Raw genomic sequence first — 25915 nt, forward strand, 5'->3', positions numbered from 1 at the left:
TACAAAAAGGGCTGATTTCGCCTTGTTTCCAAGTTGCAGCCATTTTTGTGTTCCAGAAATTATTTCCACAAACTGAGTTAGCATATCTCGCTCCATTCAACTGTTTCAAAGCAATGCTCGATATGTCATAGAGGGGCCTTGCTGATAGTTATGTACACAGGATACCGTAGTGGTCTTTGAATGATTTCAGATAGTTCTCCTGAAAAGGGCACTACATTTAGAGCTTGTTATTAACATTTTGATATTGTGCATTTGCTGTGATAATAGAGGCTTATTCAACTCGAGAGCTGGCAGACACGCATCTCATGTATGGGCTCGCCAGATGCAATGCAGCTGAGGCAAGATGTCTGTATGCAGAAGACTTCCCTAATCGTCATGCGCCATACAAGAAGACTTTTCAGAGAATACATGAACGCCTTCCGGAAACTGGTTCATTTAGAAAACGAATTTCAGAAACTATGTAGACCCATCAGCACGAAAACAGCAAATCCAACAGACACCTGGAACTTTTGAATGGATGAAGAGGTTTATGATGAGGCGTTTGCAAACTATTCAGGTGCACGGTGGTTATTTTGAATATTTCCTGTAAACGTAAGCAGATAGTTGCTGGAACACAAAAATGGCTGTAACTCGGAAACAAGGCGAAATCAGACTTATGTTTTTAGGTCTCTATATCCATCCCTGAAGTGGACTCCTCATATTATGATATTCCCTGTATATTTAAAAATAGTTATAATTTTGTAATTTTAATTTGATTTTATTTAATTTTAAATTAATTATTTTTATAAAACGACATCAATAATGTATGGCATATGTCATGTAATATCTGTCTTACAATAGGCCATTTGGCATCTCTCATAGTTGAGTTAAATCACAAGTAGGTTTTCAGGCTCTACACTAATGGGCGCGTGTCTACCATCGATCTGTAGTAGGGAGACAGCCATAAATGTAGGGCCAAAAAAAAAAAAACCCACAAAACGGCCATATGTGAGATGCCAATACATTACTGATAAATAACAATACTCTTTTCAGAAGTGCTACTTATTTGGAGTGCAATACTGAGGCAATCCTTCATTGAGAACCTTGTATTATTGAAAGATCAGTACTATTGTGTTAAGGCTTTGTCTTAATCGAGCTATGAAGAGCACGAATACGCAGCTCTATTTTATGCAAATTTTTATATTTTTTAATTAATTAATTTATTTTTGGTTAATTATCAGTAAATTAATATATTGATTTCAAATAACCTTTTGTTAAAACGCTAATTTTAAAATCCGATGCGATGATAAACGGCACAAGATTTTATCATCACATAGATTTTAAAATTAAAATCTAATTTTAAAATCTTAAGATAAGCTGCCTGGACTGAATAATCCATTTATTCTGTGTCCAGCGGACTAGCATAGTAGCCGCTACTGCTATTCTTCTACTCCGTCTGGGAAAGACCCGCATTCGAATCTCGCCTCGACGGGCAGAATGTGTATGAACTCTTTTTAACACTGCGACCTAGTTAATCGATCTTGGGTAAGGATTGCATTGTTTTATAATCCAGCTCACTGTTAGAACCTTTTCCAGCAATTTTCTGCATATTCTTTTGAGTTTACAAGAATATTAGAATCTCCATTACTGCTGCTATTATTGTCTATGATAATGAAAGTAGGTGTTTTAATTTTGGAGACAATTGTTAAAATTCACAAGAAACCACGAAAATAATGTTTTAAATTCCACAGTACTGTCGATCTTAAAAACACTTCATTTTATCTTGTATTCAATTACTAACATCTACAATCATGCCTTGAAAAATAAGAACTCACTCACTTTGACTATAGCTTTTAATAATGACCTTTTTTCTAGGCAAGACGTACACCATGTTTGGAAGCAGCGACTCGGTGAGGGAACTTGGCATCATCCCCTGCGCTATAACTTGGCTCTTCAGGCTCATTAACGAACAGAAGCAGAAGTCGGGAGCTCGGTTTTCCGTAAGAGTGTCGGCACTAGAGGTGTCGGGAAGAAACGAAATCCTCAAAGATTTATTAGCGGAGCAAGCGACAGGTCAGTAGTTGAACAGTGACATTTTTCCGCTTGAAAAATTCGCTCGTGCTAGTTCGTACAGCTTCCATGTATAGGTTGTATGATTATAATGCTTTTTCATACTTTTTTTTTTTTGCGTGTGTGCGCGTGGTTGCGAAACAAATTTGAGAAACCTTTTATTTTGTACCGAAATACTTTTAAAGTTTTATAACGACAAGATGTAGAAAATATCGCAGTGAAGAGTATAGTAAGGTTGGGGAACAAATAAACAGTCCATAAGTGCACGAATCCCAGCATCGGAGTAGAGCGGGATGTGTATGCGTTGAAACTAACGAACTGCTTCTTCTCCAGGAGAAATTCAATCCACTAGGAGAAAAAGACGCTGCTTGCAACCTGGTCGGAGAGTAACTGCACTTGGTATGTTATTCGAGAAGGTAGTCATGCTGGCGGAAAGTACATATAGCACTAACAAGATGGATATAATGAAGAAGGAAAACTTTAACAAGATTCTGTTAAGGGAGTGGGGAGAAAAAAGGAAGCCCCAGGGAATGCATGAAACAAACAATCGTACAGGTGACATTCCGTGATTTTGATTGTCGTCTGACCCAACCCGACCCTCCGTATCCCCGGTATTTTTACCACTCCCAGTAGAGGTGTGTGGTTTCTAGAAAACGCGGCACGTGGCTGCTACGTAGCAGATAAATAATTGGAGGGACAAACTTGAGCGCCTAATGGCAGAATCACGTTTTTAAGCGGGCACTTTCTCAATCAGGATTAAGTTACACTTGCAGCGGGGACAAAGGAAAAGCTCCAGTTCTCGAGCAAACGGCCAATTAGATTTTTTCCGCTCTTAACGTGAAGCTTGCTTTAAAACAAAGGACGTCGCACACGGAAAAAGAGAAGGAAAAAAAAAAAACAACCAAAACTGCTATTAATTTTTCAAGCTTGTGAAAGGCACAACTAAGGAAGAAATGGAGTCAAAGAGAAAAATACGATCCCCGCTCTTCCTCTTCCCCCTGTTTTATTAATGATTATTTAATTTCATCACTTGCACTCGCGTACACTGCCTTAATAACTCGAAGATTTTAATTTCCCGATAACAATTGAACTACAAACCCTCTATTCAACGACACAGTTTTTTACGATAGCGAGGGAACACCGCTTGCTGATTTAACATTGAACAATGATGAAGGGAGAACGCTTGGTGCTCTTTAAAGAGGCATTCGTCTTTAGAAACAGTAGTGGGTGGAGGGGGAAGTGTGAAAAACAAATTGCAAAGAAAAAAAGTTGTTAGCAACAAAAATCTTCATCATAAAGCACCTCGGAGTTTAGTGCCTCTTAAAATGAGAAAAAGAACTTCCTCATTATTTATGATTAAATTAAATAATTCGAGTATTTTCTTTTACCAGTTGCCACGTAATAAAATGTCGTCGATACTTATAACCAGCTTTGTGTCCACAAAAATAAATGGACATATATACAGTGGTTTCAGTAGAGACTATTGTGGAATATAATAAAGGAAGATGCTGATGAGTGACTGATATTAATTTATATTTAATATACGGATAACGAATATTGTGGATGCAAAATCAATAATTCGGTGTATAAAAGGTGTCTTTTGCGCTGTCTTACATTCTCTCTCTCTCTCTCTCTCTCTCTCTCTCTCTCTCTCTCTCTCTCTCTCTCTCTCTCTCTCTCTCTCTCTCTCTCTCTCTCTCTCTGTATTTTCTTTTCTGTTTCCGTTTTGACAATTTAAGCACATTTGTAATGTTGACAGGATTAGCAAAGATTGCTCTTCCGTTTAACCATCTCAAATGTTTTCCTTCTTCAAAGGTCACCAGTAATGGAATGTCTGCGAAATTCTACCAAGATTACGACTTCACACTGCTAAAAGAAATCCCCGCGGACCTTTAGAGAAACTTGGCATTAAGATAATTAAGTGAATTAAAACACGGCCATTTTGCTAATGACCGTACTCTTTGTTTGTTCTCATCTTTAGGGACGGAAGGTAGCGGTACCTCTCCTGGAGTATACCTGAGGGATGATCCTGTGTTTGGCACTCAACTTATGAATCAAAGTGAACTCCGAGCACCTACTGCTGAAAAGACAGCCTATCTCTTAGATGCTGCCGTTGCTGCAAGAGTAACAGGTAAATAAATAATTTCTTCCATTCGCCTTTCTCATTTCAGTAAAAGTAAGTCTGTACTGTTGTCTTATATACCGTGAGGGAGGGACTGTACTTTCGTTAAAGTACAGTACGGTACAAATTTTCCTCACATGGTTGAGAAGTAACAGTGCATCCGATTTCAGTACAAATATTGAGTGCGAATCTCAGCTATGCGCATTCGCACACGAAGAAATTTATGCAAACTTGTTTATGTGGCGAACGTAATAAGCCGAAAATATTTTTCTTCATGAGAATGCCACATTTGCATACAGTCGCGTACGTTTATGCCCTATTGGTGTATCTTATCTGGTCGCTCCTTATAGCCGCCAGTATCCATTACATCACTGCAGTGCTTGTGAGCTATGCAGAGTAAGAATATATTCAGGGGTACATCAAAAGTGTACGTGTCCCAACTTACGAGGAACATTTCTATTTCTGATTTTTTAAAATTCTTTAATTAACGCTTTAATTATGCTAATTACATAAATTAACCCTAAAGGTTAATTTACATAAATCCGCGTTTTCTCCGGGGGTGAAATTGGCAATTCTTTCCTCTACAAAAGAGATGCATTTGGCTATCGATCTTTGTGGCTGACGCTTTTTAAGCTCAGTAATCCTTTTTCTGATATTTTACGGGCTCGTACAAAAAGAGCTGATTGCACCAAAAATACTTCCATTTTCTGTCTACCCATCGCTTCTCACATCCCAAATGAATGCGAAATCGGTGGGTGTTATTCGTCTTCTAAAATCAACAGATGCGCGTAAGCCCTAAAGTTTACGCTGGGGATTCGTTGAAAAAAAACATCCTGTTCCAGAAGTCTACGCTAATGTTCTTTGCACGTTGGATAATACAATTAAATTAATATTATAATCCTACACCTTGTGTAGAAATTCTAATTGCGGGATGTTCCATTGAAAAGGAATCCTTTGCATTTTGATATACCGGGTTTGTCTCTCTGTTTTCTCTTCGACAATAAACCAACGTTTCTCTTCATTTACCCGTATTGGTTTTCAAGTTAATGTCATGCGACTATTCAATACCGTCATTTCCATATGAATTACTTCTTTCAATTGACTCGTAGTTCACTTAAAGAGCTTAAATATGATTATTTTATCTAACGAAGGGTGGAAAGGTTCACTAAATTAAAATGTAAAGCCAGCACTGTTAACGAAAACACGCAGGTAATACTTAGGGAGTTTCCAGATGTCATTGATGAAGCTTCTTGGCCACACAACGCATAATTTTCTAAAGCAACCTTTAAACACCGCCAGTTAAATGCCACTGTATAAAACAGACGCAAACAAACGGGAGGCAAGATAAATTAAACATCACCATAATGTAGCGTTATAACTAGCACAATGAATTTTGCTGAAACGTTATTAAATGCAATGTGAAACTTTTTATCACTTTGTTTTGACTTAACTGAAATAAATGATTCTCCCGGATCATTAATAAATGTTTCGCCAGCACGCGCAAAACCGCCGCATAATAAGAGTGTCAGGGCCATGTACAGACATGACGGTGTGCATTAAGTTTGCTGATCTTAGTAAATGGCTAAAGTGAATCCCCCCCCCCAAAGCCAGTAATTGTCTTTTACCTGTCGGTTTAGTAAAAGGCAGCGCCTGTAAACTAATTAAACATAAGCTGAAGGAAAGGGTGAACTGAAAACAAGCGACATTCATCTTCTGTAATCCAAAGGAACAAGACGAATATCTAGTTCAGCCGTTTGCACCTGATGCACGTTGTATCCTGATCTTTTTTATACTGCCGGTTGCCATGATTACATCGCTTTAAGTGCGAAATTCTCCATCGAAAAATCCAATACCGAAATAATTCAGATAATTGTGATACGCCGATAAACTTTGAAGTGTAGCAGAAAAATATAAGTGAAAGCCTTGAGTATCAAAAGCGACCAATTGTCATATTTATTTAAACACTCGGGATCATTACGCATCCGCAATCGATAACATAAAAGTAAAACCTTGTTTACTGAAAGATTAGTACACCTTTTCATAATAAATTAATTTCTTTTCTAGTTGAAATAATAATTGCTTTGATCTGTATTTAAACTTAATTCTCGTAGTGCATATTTCAGTATTCGATGTAGCTGTTCTCGACTGCTGTTGCAGTGGCGTAAATGATTTTATTTGCTTCCAGATGGTGAGGATGAAGGCCGAAACTCGCACTTCCTGTTCACCCTTCACGTTTATCAGTACAGGGTGGAGAAAGGCGGCAAAGGTGGAGGTGAGTAACACATTTCCCTAATAACAGTCTTTATTAATCCATTAACATTGTGATGGGTAGCAAAAGTCAAGGGAGATAATGAGTTTGCACACGGATTTGTTCACTAAAATCCTTCTCAATGAACTGTAAGTATGCAGTGAAGCTTGGGCCGAGATGGCTTCGAAATTACTGCACACAAATTTGTTTAATATTCATTCCAACAGAAATTCTCTCTCTTAACTTTCTTTTTTTTTTTTTTATTTCTTCATCTGTCTCTCTTTTCCTTTCTCCATCACGTTTTTTTTTTTTATCTATTTCATTCTCCCTTTTGTCTTTCTTATTATTCCAACTTCATGCACTATTACTTCCAATCCGCAAATAGTTATAACACGACTATAAGAATTGGAATATCACTGCCATACCACAGATAAAACTTGTCATTTACTGATGCTTCTCCCCTACCACTAACTGAGTTTGGATGGCGTAAGGTGATTTCCTTGTGGCAAAGCATCCATCACTAATTAACACAGTAAGTATGGGGAGATCCATTTGCTTAAAGTGTAGGACTAAAAATAAGCATTATTTGTTTACGAATGTATTTAAAAATTTGGAGTGAATTTACATCGAAGAATCAGTTACATTTTCTCCAAAACAGGTTAACTGCTCGCGTAATCATTAGTTTTGCTGAATTTATAGAATCTTTTAATATGGTTCGTTGGTTCCCACTGATAGGTCTGATGAAATGTGCCAATTACTTTATTCTCATAAATTAAGCTATTCCAGTCAGTGATAACCGTTCTTTTATAGTAGCTGGAGGGAGAAGTCGCCTTCACTTATTCGACCTCGGAAGTTGCGAGAAACAGCCAAAAGCCAGAGATGGAAGTAGTGGTGGATGTTTATCACTATCTGCTTTAGGAAACGTTATTCTTGCTCTTTTTAATGGACAGAAGCACGTGCCTTACAAGTAAGTATAACTTTCTTATATCCTTATCGTAACGATTGCTTTTAAATAACTGAATACTACAGTTAGGTAATTTAAAAAAAAAATCCTGCTTTTGAGTATTTTAATTGTGTAGAATTTTTGTTTCGATCGGAAAAATAAAAATATACATTTTTATTGCTTAACTGTTTATAGTCAGAAAATGACTGGGAAAATACTGTGAATAAAAGAAAGAAATGGGAGCTGAAATTCATAGATAATATGGTGTGATTTTTAAACGGTTTTGTAGCATAACTATATTAAAAAATGTCCAGATAATTCTTGTAGCCGCCCACCCACCCGTGGCGCATCGTAACCGTTTTTCTACTCCTTTCATTTTAATCCATATAAACATCATCATTGTGTGTGGGGAGGGGGGAGGGTTTTTTGTCCATATATTCAAAATATAATATTCCGTTGATACTTTAATTTTAAATCAAAAAGCAAGTTTAGCTTAGTTTCTGAACAAATGCTGCTAAACTCGATCCTGTAGTTACCTTTTGGCTGCCCTACCTCTAAATATTTAAATTCTGTCTTTATTTCATTTTATTCCCGTTTTCTAATCTTTCTGTCTTAAGTTACATTCATTGTTAAAAAAAAATAAAAATATGAACTTACTTCAAAGTGCTGTACTGTCTTTCATATAATGAATTTATGAAAATATTTTTTAAAAAAAATGTATAAATGATAATTTTGGAGTATTGCTTCAGGTAGATTACACTAATCATGAATTTAATATTTTTAAATAAAAGTTTTATATTGATTTACTAAAATGAAATTTAAAAAAACATTGAATTTCAATGATTGTTTCTTGGTTCATTGGTGGCCACCGTAGCCGAGTGGTCAAACTAGAGTGCAAAAGTACATGTGCTTTGAGTGACGGGGTTCGGGCCCGTGACTGTTAATTACGGTGCTGTTTCCAGTGTGGTCGACCCAGAGTAAAAAAAAAAAAAAAAAAAAGTTTTATGGAATCCCAGAAAAAAAACTGTTTTTAAGCAAAGAGAAGAATCTTTGGATAGCCATAATTTTTATTTAAGTATAGTTAATTATCTATATAATTTAAAGCAAATTTAAATTATGCTAATATCACTGTACTCTGTTAGTACGCAACTGCAGATATTTCAGATTTTTCTCATTTTAATGATGCTTTTCTACTTCAGCAACTAGTAACTACGTGGTTGGGGAGATTTTCGATAAATCATTTAACTGTTGACCATTATGATTAACTTAGGTGAGATATGAGAAGTATTCTAGACTTAATTATTTTCATAGTTATATAATAACTTAATTATTTTCATTCTAGATATTGTTGCTTATTTGTAATTACTCATTTTGTACTATAATTAACAGTTGAAAGCGGTAATGGCTATTTGTTTAATGGCTTTGGAGTTTTTATTGAAATGGCGTAATCAGTTTCGTATCACACAGTCATGCGGCATCCTAGTTATAAGAAACTCTGAAGTCATTTACGAAATCTCAATCAATGAAGTAGCGGTTATTTTCTGGTGTGTAATCAGTACTTGAGGGCCAGTATTTATTTGTAAGTGTCCCTCGAAGGCTATTTACACTCCGAAGAAGGTTCAAGAAGTACGAGGTAATAAATGAAAGTTCCGAGGTGATCCATTTAATGTCAATAATCCGCGCTAACCCTTCATTAATGCATGCTGTAATCTAACTCCTTTTTTTTCTCTCCTTGGATAGTGGGGGAAAGGCTCCCTATGGAACAGGGTAAGCACTAAGACTCGAACACAACAACTAACTTCATTTCCTTCCCGCTCTTGATTGCCCAGTAGACGTGAGCTCGGCTGACAGGAAATCGTGCGCCGACTCATATTGATCTACGTTCAGCTAGGGAATTTTTCTCTTTCTCTCTCTCGGTAAATAGCAAGACTCCCGGCAGTCTGCGTTTTCAGACATTGGCCATGAATCCTGGGGGCAATGTTCCCCCTCCCCCTTCTCCTTTGAAGGCCATGGTCACGGTTTCTCGGAGAACATTCTTATGAAAAGTAATAGAATGTAAGAGTGTATTCAGAAAGCGCCTTTTTCCTCGATGATTGTAGAGGTCGTTTGCAATTCCTAGAAACGGGTGCGTTCGTTTATCGAAAAGGCGGCCAACAATTTCGGGTTTCGTGTCCAATAAAATGTACTCGCATCGGATGCAGGAATACACGTGTACTTTGGCCAGAGAAATTTGCTTCCCGCGTAATAACACGCTCGTTTGTCCTTCGGCACAACAATGAATGACAAAAAAGGAAGAATATTTCCAAGGAAGACACTTTCTGAAAATAAAGGCAAACCTTTCGAAATGGAGTAGAACTAAATAGATCGCTATTCTTCCACTCAGATCTACAGAATGAATTTCAAAAGTTATCATTCCCGATAACCTCCAGAACTGGGCATCTCACTATTAGCATCGTCAGCCTCTCTTTTTCAACAAAGATCTTCGTAATAACAAAACTGTTTGATAAAAAAAATTAAATATATTCACCTCTATGAATGTAACTTTCCTTGGAGCTTTACGTCGTTGAATGGTTTATTTCAATGAAGATCCTTTTAACAAATATTAATGCACCTAAGTTGAATATAGCACTGCCTGCGTCAAGTAACTATTAAAATTAAGAGTGTAAACGTAATTTTATTATTCACAATTAATTTAAAGAATATAGCTTTATTTTTAAATCATTATAACGAACGCTTGACCTTCCTTAGTAACCAATTATATGATGAGATGGCAACATCACATGTATGACTGCGACCACTATGAGGACCTGCGATGCATGCTCACCACTGCTGTCACCTACTTCCCACGGAACATGAATAGAAAGCCCTTACCATCTTTGCACAGAAACTCTTTGCTAGAAGGCGAGCACTTACAGCAAACCACCATGCACAGCACTCATAAGCTGATGATGAATACACAAGAAAACTGTACCAAAATAACCTACAACCACGAACACGACCATCATTTGGCCGAGTTCACGAGGGAACTGACAACCAGGAAGACCTACGTCTGAACCAGACAAACTGACACAGGACTTGACATGAACTGAATACAAATTATTCGCACTGGACCACTAGCTGGATGACTAAACCAAATGACCAACGCACTGTGGGGGGGGGGGGTTTATTTTATTGTTTATTATTTTATATTACTTTTTATTTATTTATATTTGTATATCCTTTTACTTATTATCTTTATCTTGAGAGCTCTGCGGCATGTCCTTCATCTTTCTCGCGGTGAACAGCAGGTCTATTCCATCTGGAACGCATCTCACAAACTCTTGGAGAGTTCGTTTTCGGGTTTGCTTCCTGGGTCTCGGGTTCCTTTGCTCCTTGAAAGTGATTCATTCCATCCTTTAGCATGTTTGTCTTCCCTTCTGTCCGGCTCCGGATTCTATCGGCTTCAGCTCCATTATCTCCTGGGCATCAGACATCTTGTTTATTAACACGGGAGTTGATTCCTTCTCAATTATTGTGCAAGATCCTACAATGAGCTAACTTCACCGTATTCTGCTTTCTCAACTATTTTAGTTGTCTACTGCTCTTTACTGACAATACGTCGGGCTTCATTTATTGTCCGACAATTTTAATTTTTCTGCACGGCACTTTTCTCCAGCCCTTTCACTCCTTCACTCAAAAATACTGTCTGCTACTGACTTGCTGACGGATTGACTAACTGACTAATACATCTTAACTTATTTTCTTCACTTACTCGACTGCCTCTCTCACTAATTCTTCTATCTTACAACTTATCTACCCTTTCTCGACTAACTACTCCATCTTAAACTGGTCAGCACTAGGCTGACTGACTGACTCACTGCTACATCTTAAACTGGTCAGCACTTGCTCAACTCTGACAGAATTACTCATTTCACTAACACTAACTAAAATCTCCACTTTCTCTCTTACTAACACATATTTCCTAACGCGACAAAAACCTCAACTTCGTATCTGCTAAACCATTTTCACTCACGCCGACAAAAAACTCAATTTTATGTTCCTAACTCATATTTCTTTAACACGACAAAAACCTCAACTTAGTGTGTCTTTCCTAACCTTTCACTCTCGTTTTTGTCCATCTCCTCCCACATCTGGCTCCCGAGTTCGCCACGCCTATTCTCAGTGACTTCTTCTTCCAATCCTATATTCATCTTCGTATTTTTCTTGTCTCATTTGTTAGAAAACCCTATTCAGCCTGCCCAGTAGCACTTGTTCAATACACCCACTTTTACTATTTTACCGGATCTGCTGCCATACGGTGTGCCCTTAGATGTTTACCGATTATCCAAAAAAAAAAAACAACTCTTCCCCTCTCATATAACGCATTTGTCTCCGTAGCGTTCTAAAACCACGAAACTTACATCTCGCGACCACAGCATCTATATTTGGAAACTTATGTGCTGGTCAAGAACCCACTTCCTGTTTACGCCCTGACTGTCCCTACTAAGTTCGATCCCGCATAAACCTTAATTTGTCTGTTGTTGTTTGGACCCATGCTGCTTTACAGTAGTTTTCTACGTTTATTCCCCGCTTATAACGGAAGTTGATGGCTAATGGCTCTGCTTTTATTTCTTACTATCCATTAAATTTATATTTCATGCTGAAAAATTCTTATTATTGAAATCAGATGATATTACTTTCTTATTCACTAGCAACAAGAACTCCTATTTCTTAATTAATAAAAACCAACTTATTATTATTTTTATTCTGTAAGATTTTGAATCTTACAGCACGAACTAAGAAAATGATATCACCAGGACCCAAGGTAACATCCTCATAACATGCGCACTGGGCGACCTGAACAGGTTACATGACCAACTATAGGACGAGACTGCCTCATGTATGACCTTACTACTGGATTTGACTCCTACATTGCAAATGATCACCAACGAAGATCCGGTTCAGGTCGCTTGGACTCTTCACGTGCCCTCTACTGCCAGTGCCTGTGGCAATCTGTACCGAGCTCCCTTGCCTGGTACCTTTACTCCCTTTCCCCTGGCGGGGATGAGGAGACAGCCTTGTCTCCTCTCCTCCCCTGACAGCCCTTATTCTTCTCCTGGTGGGGCACGGGCCTGCCTTACTGAACATCCTGGGGGTCGCCTTCCCTATCGTCCCCATACTTCTGTCTTTTCCCCCCAGCCTTCAGTCTCCCCCCCCGCTACTCTGCCTAATACGCCAGCGTATAACCCCACACAAACTGCAAAAACTTAACTTCGTCCAAATTAAACCGCATAAACCTCAATTGGTTTTTCTAATTCCAGCGCTCTCACCCTTACCGAGTTGATTTTTTTTTAGGCCCTAGTCACTGAAATCTCAGGAAACTAGGTGGCAGGGCCTACCAGAGTAAAATTTCATTCTGTGTACCTGGTCTGCCTCCCCGATGCCAAGTGTGGGCAACTTGGTTTTTTTTTTTTTTTTTTTTAGGAGCATTAGCAACTAAGGCCATATTGCTCCGGGATATGCGGTGGTCATTCCCTGACCTTTCCGCATCCTCCGTATTTGGTGGTGACGGGCTCGAACCCCAGTCTAATCAAGAAGCGTGTGCTACGCACTGCTGCTCCTTCCCACCTGGCTACGGAGGCGCCCAGTGTGGGCAACGTTGGGCCTCAGTAGGGGTCCAGCGGCTAAACTGCCAGATGAACAACGATACACAACACTACACATACAAAATCCACACACTTAAATCTCTGTCCTTCCCAGTGAACTGGTACACCTACAATGAAAGCAACGCGGAGATGGGGAAAACCCCTGGTGCCACTAGACATCAATACACTTTACCTAGCCGCCTCCATAGCCAGGTGGGAAGGAGCAGCAGTGTGTAGCACACGCTTCTTGATTAGACCGGGGTTCGAGCCCGTCACCACCAAATACGGAGGATGCGGAAAGGTCAAGGGAATGACCACCGCATATTCCCGGAGCAATATGGCCTTAGTTGCTAATGCTCCTAAAAACCAAATAACAAACAAACACTTTACCTAAACATCATTGATGACCTGGTCCACCCTTTAATGCAATGGTCTTCCCCTCTGGCGGTGCCGTCTTTCAACAGTATAACGCGCCATGCCACACCGCCCGGATTGTTCGAGACTGGTTCGCGGAATATGAGGAAGACTTCCAGGTATTGCCCTGGCCTCCAAATTCCCCAGACATCAATCCCATCGAGCATCTGTGGTTTGTGTTGGAACAGCAACTCCGATCTGCCGCGTCCCAACCACGGACCTTACAGGAGTTAAAGGATCTGCTGATTACGTGTTGGTACCAGATACCATAAGATACGTTTAGAAATCTTGTTGCGTCCATGCCTCGCCGGGTACGAGCTGTTTTGGCTGCACGCGGAGAACCAACATCATATTAGGTAGGTGGTCATAATGTTTTGGCTCATCGGTGTACATGTGTAGTATTTGTGTGCAGAAAAAAACTTTCTCTATGACATGCGATGCTCGAAGGATAGAGAAGCTTATCAACATAATCACGTTGTTATACCTATTTATGAAAAAAGTCGGAGAAAAGTGCATTTTTAACTACTGTCATTTAAGAGTCGACAGCTTTGTAATGAGATATGCATTGACTGGCCACTATATTCGCTCCACCTATCTAATAGCGATAAGTTACCCCCTTATGCCTCAGAACAGCCTGGATTCGTTGTGGCATGGACCCAACGAGTTGGCGAAAGCGTGCCACAGGGATTGTCGGTCCATGTTGCCTCAATTCCTTCCCACATATACAAATTAGATGTTTGCGGATCTCTACTCCGAAGAGCTCGTTCCACCTCATCCAACAAATGCTCGATTAGATTAAGATTTCGTGATTGAGCAGGCCACGACAGTAGGCGGAATTCACCCTTATATTCCTCGAACAAGTTCTATTCAGTTGTGGCTCCACTCTCATATTCCTGGAAAAAATTTGACATGGCGCATTTTCCTGTTGAAAGAACCGATTTGCAGATAGATGTCAGACAGTCATGAAGAGATACGCCTGGTCCGAAACAATTTACATAACCTGTGGCATCCAAATATCGACCCAGTGGTAAAAGGGGAACAATGTGCACAATGAAAATACTCCCTATATCATTACACCGCCACCACTAATCTGCACTGTTGACACCTCGCAAGATGGGGCCATGCACTCATGTTATCCTTTTCCATATTCTCAGCTCACCTCAAATGACCGAGGAGTTGGTTGTCGGCGTGCAATGCGACGTCGAAGGCGTCTCGAACATGTTCTATCGGATTTAAGTCCACCTCTGTGGTCGTGCTGGCCACGGCAGTCGCTGAATACCCTGTTTCAAGATATTCCTCCGCCACTTGAGCTCTATGTGCAGTGGCGTTGTCTTGCATGCAAAGAAAATCTGCGTCAACCGCACCCCCAAAAAAAAGTCGCACATAGGGTTCGAGGTTCTGTTCTTGGTATCTCAGCGCAGTTACGGTAGCCTTATCAGAAATATGAACAGGGGTGCAGCCGTTGATCATTATTCTGCCCCACACGAGAACACCGCCTCCACCTTAAGTGTCCCTTTCTCTGATGTTGGAGGGATGGTACCACATTTCTCGTTGTCTCGAGATGAAATATAACGTATAAAATCTGTTAAGCTAAAACGGGACTCATGAGAGAAGAGAACTGTGCCCCATTTGTCACGGCTCCAATTCACATGTTCATGGCACCAGTTTCGACTAACTCTGCGGTGGTTTGGGGTTAATGGGATACAAACCACTGGCTTCCTTGCGTAGAGTCCACTTGAATTGAGCCTTCTTAAAACAGTCCGGTGGTCGCAGCAACTTCAAGAGACAGTTGATGACAGGACATCGTAGGGTTCCCTCTCGCTGTTAGAGCCAGATAGCGGTCTGTTCTGGGGTACGTAGCGCTCGGGTGACCATAGTGCCGAGACCACACTGCGTGACATATTAGCCAACGTGCCGCCATTTCAAAGAATCACCTAAACGACGATGACTTGCCATCCTGAGTACTGGAGATGTGGCTATCCCACTGAGCAAGCTACGAAACGGGAATGAAGTGATGTGGCCGCAACCCGTGCTTTTATAGACATGAGTAATTTGCATTTGTGTTTCTGTGAGGCGGTAAATCGATATCTATTGGATACTCGGAATTTGCCTGCCAGGATGCCTATTATATCTACATAAAATATTCATGAAAAACAGTTTGTTCTGTTAATTTTGTCTAGCGGTGTAGTTTATATGGGGATTTACCTATATTTCACCCAGCGCATGCTCCCTGTGAGAGCCCGTAGCACAATATGTGTCAGCATCTCAGTTTGTGGGCAGGTCCCATGGTGGTAACTTTCGAACGTGTGCGTCCATTCGATGAATTACAATTAAACTTATATTTTGTCCCCTATTGGATTCAGCAGGATTTGATGCTAGTGATTGTAATATTCTTGATTTAGAAATCTAGCCTTATTTTATAGAATTGTATAATACTTTTTTTTATAAATCATTGTTATGTTCTACTTACTTGAATTATCCACATCTGGTGGTTAGAAATTCCATTCCATAGAAATTATCTTCCTTTTAAGAAAGTTAATTCATATGGAATGCTACATAAATGTTCTATGTGTGTATATTTCTACTCATGTATCTTGTTCAAAAAAATCCTGTTGGGAACAAACCATACAAAAGAACAAAAACAGAATTCATAATCGAAATTGGTGTTATAAGTAAATACTAATTAATTTATGCAGTCTTTCCTTTTTTTCTCTTTACCAAATAAATAAATAAGTCATAAAAATCAACGTCTGAATCATTAAATTACACTTCGTAGATAAATGAAAAAAAACTACACGAATCTATAACGCACATTTAATAAATTCTATACATTTAGTCTGAAAAAGAGGAATAATTTTCTTCGAAATGTCACTCGATATCGGCATCTCGAATACGTTATGTAAACCCTAGCAGAGTAATAGGTTAGGAAAGAGCCGAGAGTGAAAAATTGATCTCCTCCAAGTAACGAACCTATTTTTGCGATATAAGATGGGCTATTACGTGACAGTTACTATTAAGGATAGCGCTTTTGGTGCACGCGACCTGTGTAGTTCCTGACATTTTCGCAGTATAGCAAAACTTTTACGACGAGCAGACACAAATCCCAAGCACCGCGTCATGTGATTCCATAAAACTGTCTGTGCGAGACAATGCCACCACGCTGTCTGTTAAATACGACCTCGAGATCAGAGAACGTTGAGCGCTCACTTAATTTACGAGTTCTATATCTGTTCCAGAGACAGCAAGCTGACTCAGTTACTGCGGGAAGCCATGGGAAGCCTGACGTGCCGAGTGGCCATGATTGCTCACGTGTCGACGATCCCCGCATATTATTCCGAGACTTTGGGCACCATCCAGCTGGCAGCTCGGATCCACAGATTGAGAAGAAAGAAGCTAAAGGTTTGTAAAAAGTCGATTAGTTTGTCGTTCATCTTATGAGTTTCTGAAAGAAGAGCACATAATATTGACCTGTACGACCTCCTTCACCTTTCTAGATGATCCTTATATTGATGTTCTTAGAGTAGCCGGTAGTGTTAATATCTTACTGTTTGTGTCCTTAACGGCTCCACTGCTATTTGCCACACGTTTGGGAAAGGCCCAGGGTTCAAATCCTCATAATGACGAAAGCAGCGTATTGAGATCCCTTCAACCGGGCTAAGCTAACTAATCTTAGAAGTCTTACGATTCTCCAATTATCTCATTTCTTTCTCTCTCCCCCCACTTCCCTCACTCACTGTCTTGGCCCCAAGCAGACAAACTTTCCTTAGAACACGCAATTTACAGACGCAATTATTTTTAATGATTCCTGACATTCTCTCATTATTATCTAAGGTATTGATGTATTTATTTTAGGGTAAATTAAATGGAGAATGAATTATCTGTTATTAACCTTCTCGTATTGGTCTTGTTCTTTCTTTTTCTCTCTGTTTATCTTTCAAGGGTTTTTTTTTTTTTTTTTTTACATGAATTCAGTCATTGGGTTCTACTGTTACCCATTCTTTTCTTCAACTCAACAAACACTAAAATAAATAAATAAATAATAAAACTTGAAGAATACTCAAAATATGGTTTTACAAAGCTTGGATATAATTATCCCATCTTACACTATTTAGACATTTGATTCAAAACAGAAAGAGATTAGCTAATCAAAAACACGTTAAAATACGCGAAACTGAAGTTAGAATGAGAGGAGAAAAAAAGGGGGGTGCGTGGCAGAGAAAAATACAAAAACATAAAAAGCTAAGAACTAGAAATAATAGAAGAGCTCATTTTTAGGCGAATTTGTAACGCTAATGCAAAGGATTTGGCATACCCTGTCTCTTTGTCCTTATGCATATAACAAGCACAACTCTGAATTAAACGGATTTTGATGGCCCTCAAATTCCATCCATCCAATTCAGTTTTTATCCATCTTGGGCAATTTGAACTACAGCTTTACACGAAATCCCAAGTTTGGACTCCTTGCGGTGGGCCACACATCGAAAAACAATGCACGAAAAGTGCCCATTTCAGAATCCACACATTTCGATCTTTTTGTTACCCGTAATGAAAATCATTACAATCGTGGTGTAATGATTTTCATCATTTAATATAGTAACTTCCTCTTTATCGAAAGGCGTAAGTAAAATATTAAGAAATCTTTTACTTATTTCCCTTGTGCAATCCTTGCTCTGGGAGAGTTAAGTCCTTGATAGGTTATCTTTTCGCTACGCAATTCGCACCTTTATAGTGGAATAGATCATCTACTTACATTTATGGGACCTTCGGGAACTGCTTCTTGCAATTCAGCAGCAAACAGTGCAAAAAAATAACGCCTTTTATTTCTTTAATGCTCAATTCTTCCCAAAGGATATTTCCGAAATATTTATGCTCGCTCTTTCCAGCCGTATTTGGAAAATGCAATGTCTTCTTGCTGTCCAGCAGAACGATAAACGAAACCTTATAAAGCATAAAATGGGACGTAATACGTTATCCCTGCCAACCAACTTCTCATGCCTTGTAGTTAGATAGATAACCGTACCACATTCACTATAGGACTACTCTAAATGGCCAATTAGGTTTTTAACATTTGCTGAACAAATTTTCATTTATACTTACTACGAGGTTATGGAAGAAAGATTCTGTTCCATCGATCATTGCTTTCTGAGTTTCTTTTTTCGAATTAAAATTTCAGAATTATTTTTAACATTACTCCATGTAATACCAGTCCGTTTTTTTTTGCTGTTCTTAGTATCTTTCCCTGGATATATCAGGGAAATACTCAGTCATACGAACCCGTGATAGCTATGAAATAGGAACTTCAAAGGAAATCAGTTTTCTCTTGAAGTTAATATAAAATAAATGTACAGAAATTAGTATAAAACAATCCTTAAACAATCTGTTTTTATTTTGATTTATAATTTTGGCTTATCTATAGAACGTGTAGCAAGAAAAAGTTTCTATAATAGGGTATCACTTCGTGAAATTAAGCATATGAGCACCAACTCAAAATACGTGTGGAATCATTAATTACATTTCATTTGGATCACCTAACTCCATATTGTTGAACCAGAAATCAGAATCTTCCTCCCTTAACCCCACCCCCATTGTTGTACTTTTCGGGTATTCTAAAATCCACAAAGGTGAAGGAGAGGGGGGGGACTGTAATGGCAATTTAAGGTCATACACAAAAATAATTCTCATATTTGTTCGAACTTTGAGATTTTTTAATATTCAAATCCATATATCATAAGTATTAAAATAATATATTACTAGGGGGCTTTGCCCCCTGCTCGCTGTGCTCGCTTCTTTTGATAAAATAAAATACTTACAGAAGCTTTCGACACTGTGTGTCTCTTCTTCAGCTATGAATACATAAATACGTTACATATGGAAATCAAAAATGGTACCGCTTGGTCATGCTAGAATTCAGAGGTTCTCAAAGTTTCTCGGTTCACGGCACCCTTAGTGTCCTAGTAATTTTTTCACGGCACCCCTAGGCCAAAAGAAATACTTAACACAGTGGTTTTCGACCATTTAATAGTCTGTTGTGTGTTAAAAAATATGTTATATGATAGTTAATAATATAATTATAAAAAAATTAAAATTCATAATGTAAATTATATTATATATACTTATATAATAATTTTATTCTTTATATAGAGGTACTAAATAAACATCAATTATAGATCACCACAAAATTAAAAATATACGGTACAATGGATACCGTACACTTTTTTATAATGAAATAAAATTAAAAAAAAAAAAAAAGTTTAACTTAATCCAAAATTACATGCTACCCCTGGAACGTTGTTGCGGCACACCTTTGTGCCGCGGGATCCCGGTTGAAAACCACTGTGCTAGATAAGCGTGTTTTACCACAGTAAAACACGCTTCTGTTTACGTAATACCACGTAACCCGCATCCCTCATCGGCTGAATAAATATCACTAGGAGGAAAATTATCTCAATGTATAGAAAGATGTATGTATATACAAAAATATTATTACCTCGTGTTTTTTTTTTTTTTTTTTTATATAATTGCTATGCAGGAGTGCACCTCTGTTGTTTTTATGGGTCGCTTTTCTTTATAATTCCAAGTATATTAATACCTTAAATATGCTTAAAATAATGAACACGCTCAATAGTTGGGAATTTTCATAAGTTATATTTGAAACCTTCACACCGTAAAATCCGACTTTTAGTTTAAAATGGTTACTGCCTTGTATTGCATTTAGGTTTGTAAGATTTCGCAAAGTATGCAAACCAGTATTATATCGGCCTAATGATAAAAAGGTCTTAGTCCTCTCAGATACAGAACGAAATTAGAATACATTAAAATCATAAGAGGTTAAAAGCAGCAGTACGAAAGCTCCCTCACAATTTGTGAGAGAGCTTTCGAACCGGGAAGGAAAAAAAAGATTTGATTTTCACTGATGTGAAAGTTCTTCTGGGGATTTTAATCTTGCCTTACTCCGAGTGGTAACATACCGTACACATTCTATACACGAATTATACCTTCAACTTGTTTACACTAAGTCTTGTATATTTGAATAATTAATCATGTTTTCCTTCAAACGATAGACGTCTTCACTTTATCATTCTGTTTAAAAAATAGAGAGCGGCACTTTGTGACAGGTCACTGTGTTATGAATCATTTACAAAGTTGTTTCTTTAAACGTAGAATTAAAGTTATTGCCATTGGTATGTGTAATACTGAGCAATAGAAAATTCAATCGGCGTTTGTTAATTTAATCGACAGATTCACAATATTCATTCGCTGCCGTCAATACCTAAAGACGTGATTCGGAAGAAAACGAAACAACTCTTCGTTTAATACCTCTGAACGAGGTAATGAGTGGAATGTAACGACTGTTTTGCAGAAGGGAAGGGATTATTTTGAAACTTGCTAATCCGTCCAGGAAAAGTTTTACAACATATGTATTCAATGCATTTTATTTTCTAACGTCGCTTGCTAAGGAACTGATTTCTCTTCTGATTTCTCTTTCAGTATTCCTGCTCCACTTCAATAGAAAGCACGTGCGACGAAAAGGGATTGTGTCGACCCTACGTTCGAATGCATGCCGTGGGTGAAGATGGCATAAAAACAGGAAGCAGCGATCCAGACTACACATCGAGCAGTGAGCAGTCTTGCGATACGGTCATCTACGTAGGGACTAGCGGGGTGGCCATCAGCGACCGTGAATTGACAGATAACGAAGGGCCTCCCTCATCCTTGCCCGTCCTTTCAAAGCTTTCTAAGATTCCCCTCTCCAAGTTATCATGCCAACCCCGACCCCAGGAGTCCCTCTGTTCCACGGAGACTAGGGGAACAAGCAACATTAATCAGACGCCAAGCAGCCGAGTGAATTCCTCTAATGAAGATCAGATATATCGTGTCGGCCGAAGTTCCTCCAGCTTGGCGGTTGTACTTCCGAAACAGCCCGTCTATTCGACCTCCGTACCAGCTAAATCGGTGCACAAGGAAGAAAAAATTTCTAATATGACCATGGCTGGTGGCAACCAAAGCTCCCAGCAACAGCCTGCCAGCACTCAAACTCCCTCTACCGATCCGATTACCGTACAACCTAAAACCTCTCAAACTTCAGGCATTCAAGTGCCGAAAAAAGCGAACGCAAAACATAGGGCTTTATTGGCCCAACTGAAACAGGACCCTCATCACAATGCCGACCAACAAGTAGCGGCATCAACTGCTGCCAAAACAACTCCCCAAAAGGATCCCAAAGTCCAAAGCGACGAAACGTGGATCGACGGACCACGTTTCTCAAAACCGAAGTTCGATTCACGAACGTTGCATCAATTGCAGAAAGAACAGTGGGTTGATGGACCCCCAGCCATGTATGGATATATGGATGACCACAAACAAACCATGATCAGGAGGTGGGTGGAAGAGCATTCGCATCACGTACACGATAACTTGAAGAGAATACAAAGTGAAGTGTGGATTGACTTTCCTCCATCAAACAAAGACGGAAAAACACCGACCACTGCCCATCCGAGAGAAGGTGAAAGTATGACAGTGGAAAGCCCACAAAACACTTCTCATTCTGAAGGCGAGGTTAAAATCTTCAGGGATAACGAACCTGCCTCGAGTCATCCTCCTAATTGTGAGCCCCCTGGTGACAAAAGATGGGAAACAGGAAAGAAACGAAGTGTTTCGAGGCCCGCGAACGGCACCTTGAATTCACACGAGTTCCACGGAAGAGAAGACGACCCGGGAGGGATGTTCTCTCATTACAACTCGGGTCACAACTCTAGACTACTGCATAATGAGCAAGACGACGACGATGAAGCTGACAGTGCCAGCAATTCAGCAGATGTCGACGAGACGGACAACGAAGAGAACGCAGAAGCCAGCGGCTTTGACTCCGACCTTCCCGCTCTTCACCTAGTGACCTCTGAAGATCTTCCTCCTGAAGAACTGGAGGCAGCCCTGCTAAGGACACGACAGGTGATTTTGGAATATTCTCAGTGCGACGAAGAACACATAGTGGAAACGATTGAAGTCATGGAACCCGATGAACCAGTGCCTATGCAGGACTGCTGTCTTCAGGTGAACGAAGAGGATATTTTGGCTGCATGCTGGTTACAGGAACATTGCAGTATGTCAGAAAATCCTCTTCCTGAAGTGGACCAGGAAAGTTTCGACGGAAAATGCCATCCTCTGAGGATACTAAGCGAAGAGGATCTCAACTTACCATCGTCCTTCACAGACTCCCGTTCTGTTAGTGTTGACTTGGACAATGTTAGTGTTCCTGATACCTGTCGAGAAGACTCGAGAAACAGAGGACTTACGTGGAAGCTTCTTTATGGGAATTCTCTTCGAGGGCTGAAGCAGCAGCAGCACACACAGAAACAGCCTGAGGAGTTCAGCATGGCAGTAAAGAGCGACATTCTGGCAGAAAGGTTGGAGAAGATTGCACGGCTTAGAGAACTTATAAAACCGCTGTCCAGAACAGAAGTAGATATCAGAAGTGGTGCATCTTCACCAACTAATAAAGGTGAGCCCCTTCCAGCTCGAATGTCTAGGTTAACCCTGTCCGAAATGCTTTATGGTAGTCAAGATTCCAGCATGGAGGACCTAAGAGAAGTAGAGGTAACAAGCACCCAGAGTGAACCAGCAGAACTAGATTTTGACAAGTATGACTATAAAGTGAACATTAAACCCATGAATGGACTGAAACTAGAAGCATTTTACAATAAAATCCATAAAGTACCTCCATTTCTACAGCATTCTTTCATTTCTAAACCCACCCAGGTTGTACCGCCCTTAATAGCCAACACCCCAGAAAGTGCGATTTTCCTGTCCAAAATGGAGTCTCATGTAACTATGGAGGGCAGTCTTCCACACAAGAACTCTGGGCTCAGGTTTTCAGCACTAAGGTCATTAGGAATAAAAAACCCAGGGAAATATACAGATGATAGCGATCAGGGAAAGCGAAGTCCTTTTTCAATTAGAAAAAGCCTGATAACCTCCCTACGCCATCCGGATGGTGCTTCCAATCCACATTTGAACAAACATCCTTCGATGACCCATCTCCCTGACGAACCACTACGTATTAATACTTCATTGCTCTCTCCTTCCTCTAGGGAACAACGGTCTCCGGGCAATGGTGCAAGCATGTCAGACAGTGAAGACATCAGTAGGGTGGTTCTAGAGGAGATGGACAGTCAGGAGAGGCATCTTTCGGAACAAGGTGCAGCAAAACCCAGGGAAAGGAGAGGTTCGATAAGCTCTTCTTACAAACCGATTGACACAAGTCAACTGTGTGTTGGACAATCGCCAACGAGGGCATCGAAATTGTCCAGGTTCCTTGGCGGGAAAGGTCAAAGTATGGAGAAGGCTCTAGGAGCCACAAAGCAAGATGTCACAACTTCCAAACTTTCCAAGACGAAAGATGGGACCAAACTACCTCAGAAATCTAGTCTAGCTGAGAGCTCCTTAACTCTTTCTTCCAGACGTCCATCAAGCAGGAGTAGCGCCACCTGTTCGGGGAAAAGTGGAAAATCGGGAGTGAACAAAATCCCTACTCGTGCAAGTCCGACCAGCAGCACATCCGGTGTGACAACCACATGCTGTAGTTCCATTAAACACAAAGATAAGCTCGTGTCCATGAAGTCGAAGCCTCCCTTGGGACCAATACTGTCATCGCCTGTAAAACAAACCAAGTGTGAAAAACTAAGTAGCTTTCCTGAAAGCAAAAGACAACACAGGACAAAGTGTCTGTCGAGGAGCACCAGCTCTCCAAGTACCGCCTGTGTGGACAATGCAGAGGCGCACATAGCAGGCGCTGTGGATAGTGACCAGTGTCCGGGTAAACGACACGACAGTGTGTCCACTGCCAACAGCTTCCCTTCTCCATACCATAGAATCACAAAGGCTCAAGTGAAACATAGGGCAAGTAGTGGACATGGCAGTGATAGTAGTGTCAACAGCTCGGACCACAGGGAAACAAAAGAACTGCTTACAAAAGTCAACAACACACCGCAGTTCTCAGGGACGAGCAGTGGATACGAAAGTATGATGAGGGACAGTGAAGGAACCCCATTATCTTCAAGCCAGGAATCTGGGAATGAGGCATCCGAAGAAAGGGAGGAGCGGGGCAGAAGAGGAAAGAGGAAAAATTCTCAGGGTAAGTGATCCATAGATCTCGTAAATAGAGTAATTTTCGATGGTAATCAAGCTCTCCATAGTCAGTAGGCATTTTCTTGTAAATACATATTTGTAAGATTGCAATTTAATTACTATGAATTGTCTTAAGTAGTTTCGAGACTGTAAAGCGCAATCTCCTATAGATTAGAATCTCAGGAAGCAAAAAAAAGAAAAGAAAAAGTAGTTTCTAAATTTTGTTGAAAGCGTGAATCAAATAAACGAATACGAATAATAAAACATTCCACTTTCCTTACAACTGCGTCAGATAATTACTTTCGATGTTATATTTCGTTTCAATATTGGAAGTTGTATAGCACGAGAATTTATGTATTTCTCATTATTTTCCGCGGATAATCGAAATCCCGGATAATTCGCAAAATGAAAGAAAAACTCGTGAATGTAGCAAAAACGTAGACGAGTGGTCAGTGCAGTAGCACACACGTTTGAGTTGACCCTGGTTCCAGTTCAGCTGACTGCTAAATTACAGTTAATGATTGTATTCTTGTCAAAATAATTAGTTATACACTGTTCTGATACATGGCATCGTGCTTGGTGCATAAACAGAACATTATATATGTTAAATTAGAATACAGTAATAAGAAAGTAGTGTAGTGCAGTCCAAGGCAGCAAATTACTCAAGAAATTCCTTGGGACAGGTTATTGACTCCTGAGATGGTTAAACAGGGTAATGGGCCACCCTTTCACCATCTCTCGGAGCGTGCTCTATGCAAACCTCGGCCCGAAACCATGGGAAACCATCATCAGGGAGAGGAGAGGAATTTCACGTTGGCTCAACTCCTTTGTGGCCGAATGGATTCACTCGAAATTACGAAGTGACGACAAACTCTCGGACTATCCAATGAACCCGGTGCAGTGCAATACCTTCTCCACGATCTTCACTACAAAACCTAGGATCAGTGTTTCTGGCAAATACGGTCGGACCATATAACTCCTTCGGAATCGATGCCTCAGCTTTCTGCAGCTCGAAACGCTACAGACAGGACACCAGAGGTGTACAGGTATTGCTAAAAAAAGTAGTACCGGAACGCTCGTCGATTAACTACAAATAGTTACCTACGCTTTTTTTTCATTTTCAAAAATAAGTCAAAGATTAGAATATTTGTTCAGTATTTATTTATAACTATTAAGTATTGGCCATTGCACAAAACAGAAGGAACTGGAAAGTTGCTGGAGAAGCCTTCATCCTGCAGTGGATTGAAAATGGCCGATGATGATGATGATTAAATAAAAATTTCAAAAGTAAAAAAACAAAGACAAAAAAATTAAAAAAATCAGAAAAGAAAAGAAGCGAAAACTCCAAAATAATATAAAAAATACTGTTCAGAAGAATCATAGAAATTCCC

At 39.7% G+C, this 25915-nt stretch overlaps 1 protein-coding gene across 1 annotated transcript in view; it reads left to right on the plus strand.

Annotated features, from left to right (window-relative positions):
- The window catches only part of LOC150084809 (uncharacterized), a 360370-nt gene that overhangs the window by 301938 nt on the left and 32517 nt on the right, over positions 1–25915 (plus strand). Inside the window, exons 7-14 of the mRNA XM_090376620.1 lie at positions 1855–2052; positions 4031–4180; positions 4559–4567; positions 6357–6443; positions 7230–7386; positions 16637–16799; positions 20889–22303; positions 22409–24531. Of these exons, the coding sequence (XP_090232746.1) occupies positions 1855–2052; positions 4031–4180; positions 4559–4567; positions 6357–6443; positions 7230–7386; positions 16637–16799; positions 20889–22303; positions 22409–24531 (4302 nt within the window). The remainder of the gene's footprint in view (positions 1–1854; positions 2053–4030; positions 4181–4558; positions 4568–6356; positions 6444–7229; positions 7387–16636; positions 16800–20888; positions 22304–22408; positions 24532–25915) is intronic.

This window comes from Mastigoproctus giganteus, chromosome 6, assembly GCF_048544385.1.
Source record: "Mastigoproctus giganteus isolate SK-2022 chromosome 6, ASM4854438v1, whole genome shotgun sequence".
In the NCBI taxonomy this organism is placed as follows: domain Eukaryota; kingdom Metazoa; phylum Arthropoda; class Arachnida; order Uropygi; family Thelyphonidae; genus Mastigoproctus; species Mastigoproctus giganteus.